This window comes from Pinus tabuliformis, chromosome 8 (genome assembly GCF_031772625.1).
Source record: "Pinus tabuliformis cultivar Carrire ecotype Pingquan chromosome 8, CPIR1, whole genome shotgun sequence".
In the NCBI taxonomy this organism is placed as follows: Eukaryota; Viridiplantae; Streptophyta; class Pinopsida; order Pinales; family Pinaceae; genus Pinus; species Pinus tabuliformis.
This window is the reverse complement of record NC_142294.1, coordinates 106276221-106282276: the sequence shown is the minus strand read 5'-3', so window position 1 is coordinate 106282276 and position 6056 is coordinate 106276221. Positions and strand designations below refer to the sequence as shown.

Below are 6056 nucleotides of genomic sequence, written 5' to 3'. Positions count from 1 at the left end.
AAAGCGTTTACTTAACTAAAATATAAATATTAAATATTAAAAAAAAGACGTAATCAAATTATACTCAAAAATGGAAAGAGAGATAAATATTAAAAAAAACGTTTACTTGACGTAATCAAATTATACCCAAAAATGGAAATAGAGATAAAAAATCAATCGCAACCCTAGCGGTTAGGTTAGCCGATACAACCAGCCCTATATAAACACAAAATGTCAATCCACATCTTCAAGGATTCTAACTCCATATTTTTCCTCGGTATTTTATAGACGGAAGAATTTTCAATTCTTGAGTTTTGTTCAGTGATACCACCGTTCTCCTCGTTAGTCCGTAAGATTATGGAGAATTCCTCTGGATTGTCAATTATGCAAGAGAATACGTCTGCCTCTGCCTCTGTTGTAGAAACAGAAGATAATAAAAGAATTGAAGACATTGTAGCCAGAGTACAATTTGCTGTAAAAATGTTAAAGAGGTCTTCCTTCTTCCGAGATTTTCAGCGACAGATGCGACACCCCAAACTGGTTGCACGAATAAGAAAGGTGATAGCCGCAGACCCCCAGCATTCACAATTACAACTGGTTCTCTATGGCGTTGGAGTGCTGGAGAATGTAGTGGGAGGCCCAAGAGTAGAAATGTGGAACAGTACGCAGTTAGCGTTTGTTATTTTATTAAGAAAAAAATTCCAATGGGTGAGTGATATTGTGGTGTACGATCCATCGGTGCCTCCTGTGCAGCAAAAAGCTATCAATGCCTTCAACTGCACTTTTCTGTCTGTTAATGAATATGGGAAACGGACAGTGGAGAGGCCCACCTTATTTTTCATTCCTCACTGCCCAACTGGTCTCATTGACAATGTCTTGTTAGCAAACTGGACCCCTACCAATTTGAACAAGATTATCATATTGTGCGACAGTTTTAAGGGGATCAAGAAAGATATTTATCGAATTCGGTATCTTCTTTCATTGAAACATTTGCAGGCCATTCTTCACAGTGACGATATACTGCACGAAACGCCCCTTCCAGAACCACCAGAAACAGATGAGATAAATAGGAGAGCATTTTCTCGATTTAGTTGGCATTTCTTTACATTGGATGGTTCCATAGAACATCTCAATCTTGATCTCTTTCCAGAAGTCCTTCCAAATAACAGTAGCGTAGATGCAATGTTGCTTAACGCCGTTGTTAGACAGGCCAGGACGTTTTAGAATTTTGTGGCCAATTTTTTATTTGCTATATCACAGGTTTGTAAACTTTGTAGGCATACAATAATCCAACCGAGGACTAGGGTTGTTCTAAGGGAACGTCAGAAACCACTGAATCTTTTTTGGTGTTTGAGAAAGTGTGAAATGGAGGTTTTTGTGATTGATTTGGAGGAATACTAAATTCAAGGGCAAATTTGGATGTGGTTCTTATTCCAAATGTGACCAAATTGAGCCTAATGACTTCCAAGGCCAGTAGGAGAGGCCACATTTTTATTGTCATTTTTTTTGAATGATATATAGTTTTCTCAATTTGCATATTTTCGAATTTATTATTAGAATATTTACTCACATTCAATGTATTAGAATATTTATTCACATTCAATGTAAGTTGAATCCATGTACTTGATTATTTATTGCAACAAAGGAAAACATAATGGAAATAGAATCTATTTTTCACATTGTAGAGATGAATTATAATCTTCAGGTTTTCTTTTGGACACTTGGTATAATATTCCCCTTCAAATTTATAGTTGCAAGTTATAGCTTCACAAAATGTGGAGTGCATATGGGAGGATAGTTCTATCCAAGAAGTGAGTTTGAAAAGTGGGCAAGTGGTTGTTTGATTGCATTACAAGCAATGTGTCCAAAAACCTAATAAAATTAGTTAATGATATTGCAAGATATATATTATAAATCATATTTAAAAATTTCACATAAATCCATTTACAAAAGGGAGAATGGGTTGAAGGTTTTGTTGTAGCTTCAAATTTAGGAACCCCAAAAACTTTCTGATAGTTTTTGCATCACTAGTAGCAAAGAGAAGTCCATCATTAAAGTTAATGCCCCCAAGTTATAAAAGAGGTCTCATGCTTGGAGGGCCTTCATTCAAATCCATGATTCCATGAAATTGGTACAATAGTCTTGGCACCAATCTAATCTTTGAATAGGCCTAGAACAATCCCAAAGTGCAAATTTGGGACCTAAGAAAGCCTTGGGAGAAAAATAAATTCTAGGTCATGGACCTTACAATTTAGGTATAGTTTCTTCCTCTAGCTCATGTTTAAACGCATACATGCCATCACAGCCACACCAAGACCCACTTCATAAATTTCTGTATGCTAGGAGATTTGAGTGTGTATAGGTTGATGCCATTGGAGATTTAGTCATGGGCAGAGGAGACCTCAAAACTAGCTTGTTTTGTGTTTTGATTTTTAAGTGTTTGTTTACATTGTGTTTGTTTTATTTTACATCTCGGTAAATAATTTTAGTTTGTTAAATGGATCATCTAATTTTTTATGTCTCTCATGGTTCAAGAAATGTTGATTAGGACCTTGTTGTATTTCTTAGACTAACACTTTATATTGTTAAGCCATTTTTGGGTCTTTGAAGGCATGTTTAGAGCTTTAGATTACTTTTTTGTTTGAGTGGGGTGCAAAGGTAAGCATATTCCCGTTAGGCATCCAAATTTTGACCATGGCATTAGGAGGTCAGCATGACAATTTTGGGAATTTATTTATGAATTCCCACTAATTGAAAACCTCCAGTTATGGAGCCCAAGGTATTCTTAAACAAATATACAATCTACATCTTTTGTAAACATATAAATTGGTGACAAATTTGTGGAAAGTCAATATAACTCACATTTGACTTGAGAGTAGAATTGCAAAATTCTGAATTAGAGGCATTGACTCAACTCACTTTCCTCAAAGACTATGAAATCAACTTAGAGTCATGAGAGTATAGTAACATCGGGTCACACTTGGACTCAATAGCATATCCCCATATGTGAGATTTCCTAGAGTGTCTATGGAGTCACACCAACAATAGACTTTCATAAGAGGAATTCTGCCATCATTTATATAGGTAGGACCTACCCTTTCCTCACTCAATGCAAGAAAGACTAATGGATATTAATCATTTAGCTGCACCTTATTCCAAGTGACTCTATTGGATCCTTTTGCAGATAATTATTTTGAATGTGTATGACACATGCCCTACACATGTTTCAATTTTGGGAAAACTTTCCTCTAGAAAAACAACCATGAACCTCCCAAAAATCATATTTTCCCTCATTTTTTTCTCCTTTTCTTCTACACGTTGGTGTTATTACATTCTAAAATGAATGAGTCCATAGGTTCCTAATAATCATCTTCTCTCTCAACCTAGGGGCAAAAGTGAGGTTCAATACAACAATATTCATACATACATAGTCATTACAACAATATTCAGCATCATCATGTCACTAGTAGGGAATTGGACATGGCTAGGGGAGATAAAAATCATTCTACCCAACCACCTGAGATAACCCTCACTTACAATGTGAGTTTCATATTTCTCCATTTTAGATATCTAATTAAATTTAATTTGTCCAAATTCTAAATATGATAAATTACTATTAGGTGTAATTTTTCTAGAACTAAATGCAATAGTAAACTCAATACCCGTGCAAGCATATTTAAAATCACACAACTAGAGGTCAAACACATGAACTGACATAGATTTCACATGAGTGACGAGTGTTGGTACAATCTATTGTACATGATTGTCATATGATATAGTGATTATAAAATTGTTGTATTAGCGAAATTCTATGCTCATCCTATATTTTTTGTGAGCAAGTTATTTATATAAGCTACTATTATAAAACAAATATCCCATGTGCATTATTATTATTAAAGAAACCCATTAGCTTATTTGATCACCTATCCAACATGAATCAATGCATCACTATTTCATTATTCATCAATTAATCAGTAATTATGAGAAGTTAAGAAGTAGATAGATCATCTACACACAAAAACCATGTGAACACACATGAACACTAGGATTTTAAGTGGAAACCCAATGTGTTAGAAAACCACCTTTGAGGCATCTATGTTTTCTTTTTAATAAAGGAAATACAATCTTGTACTGGTGTAGATTCTAGCCAACATGCAGGCTCCTATCTATAGAAGGCTACAACCTTCTCTTGTTTTCCAACTCCTACTCCTCCTCGAAGGAATCTACAACCCCCTTTACGAAAACTCTTATCCTCAACTCCTTGTGGATCACTTTTCATAATTTTTTAAATTGGTTGCAACATTAAAACACAATAACAATTCTAAAATCAATTACTGAATTAAATCAATCACTAAATCCTAATCAACCAATGTGACTAAATTAGATCATATCAATGCACATCCATTCATAATAATACCAGAAAATATATTGTTCATCATATACACTACTCTTCGTAATCATGCCCGCATATGTACATGCTTACCTTGAAGAGGACCTGCGTACAAATCTCAAAACATTGATAACTGAATCTGAATCACCCAACCACTCAATCACATACTGAAACTATCATAGATCACTTAACCAAATACAGATCACCACATAGTAGCATCATCACAAGTCAACATTCCATTCCATAATCAATTCAACCCAACCAATACTGTCAAATACAAATGATTATAAGAGATACTTCATTGAGAGACAAAAACAAACACAAGAGGATTGATCAAACAAATTATACTTCAAAAGCCTAGCATGTATAAGCGACTCTTACAAAACACATCCGCGTATGTAGGAACTTCTCATGCTTGATTCTTGCGTACAAATTCTAAAATTTTGAAGAATGTATATGTGACTACCTATAAGTAGATCCATGTCCTCTGAGAGGAAAACCAACATACAAATCTGTAATCATTGAACAAATCTATCACTCGTAGACTTTATCAACAAGAAAATCAAACAAGCACATGATACTTCAGATCTTTCAGATCTCTGTCTCCTCCTTGCTCCTTGGTGCACACTTGTTCCAGATCAAATCATTATTAAATAATTCATCACATACACGAGTTAACACTTTGATCTCCATCTCCTTATATAACACAAGACTTAGCCATTACCTTAGGCTAATCCCTTAGTAATACTGATGGTATTCTTTGACATGATCAAATATTCGTTCTCATGCTCATTACTATGGGCGATTACCATGATAAACGCTCCTGGAATCAATAATACCATAGTATGGATACTTTACGCTACTTCTCTTCACCATACCTGCATATGTATGCGATCTTACTTCACGAGACCCGTGTATACTTTCTCACACATTGTCTTTACCATTCCCCTGTCTTTGAAATGATATTCCTTTGTCCATATCACCTGTAGCATATGCATAACCATCATGTTGACATCTTTATCAAGTAAGTTTCCATCAAGGATGACACATTAGCCATAATGCCAACAATCTCCCCCTTTGGACTTAATGGCATCCACTTTGGTGTTTGGTCACCACAATCTGTAAATACCTACAAATGCATCTGTAAATATACCGAGCTAAGCCATATTTTTCTCTCCCAAAACACCAAGGTTCTCTCCAAGTATTCTTCTCCAAACACCAAGCTTCTCTCCCCCTTTGAAATCAAGGGCAAAGGGCTACCTAAAGATGAATGATGACTTCTCTCTCCCTTTGTAGAGATGAGCACCGTCAATTTTATCTACTAAATATGAGCATTGTCTACTCACCATGCTCCCCATGAGCATATGTTGAATCTTCTCAAAGATTATTCTGTGACTTTAACAATTATGACCTTTCCTATGACCAATGACTCCATGATTACATCAATCACCCAACATAGTGGGGTTATATATTTGACTCACTATCGCATTAATTTCCAAAAATAATGTGATTACATACATAAGTGACTTGACCCCAATAGTCCATACTTGACTAAATATTACAATTCTTTTATAATATGGGTATTTATGTGACCTTTACATCAAGAAACAAATAAGAAATTTATAACCACACTAGAGACCTAATTATTGAGGTATAAATTCCATGATTATCATAATCAACCATCATA

General features: G+C 35.0%; 1 protein-coding gene across 1 annotated transcript; it reads left to right on the top strand.

Annotated features, from left to right (window-relative positions):
* Nucleotides 1-336: 336 nt before the first annotated feature.
* LOC149234348 (protein SENSITIVITY TO RED LIGHT REDUCED 1-like) lies at nucleotides 337-1203 on the top strand. The gene has a single exon (XM_089368246.1). It carries the CDS (start codon nucleotides 337-339, stop codon nucleotides 1201-1203), a length of 867 nt encoding a protein of 288 aa, XP_089224372.1.
* Nucleotides 1204-6056: the final 4853 nt, after the last annotated feature.

What these genes read in the sequence shown, in the direction of transcription:
- LOC149234348 (XM_089368246.1), top strand. Translation starts at nt 337, where the DNA reads ATGGAGAATTCCTCTGGATTGTCAATTATGCAAGAGAATACGTCTGCC.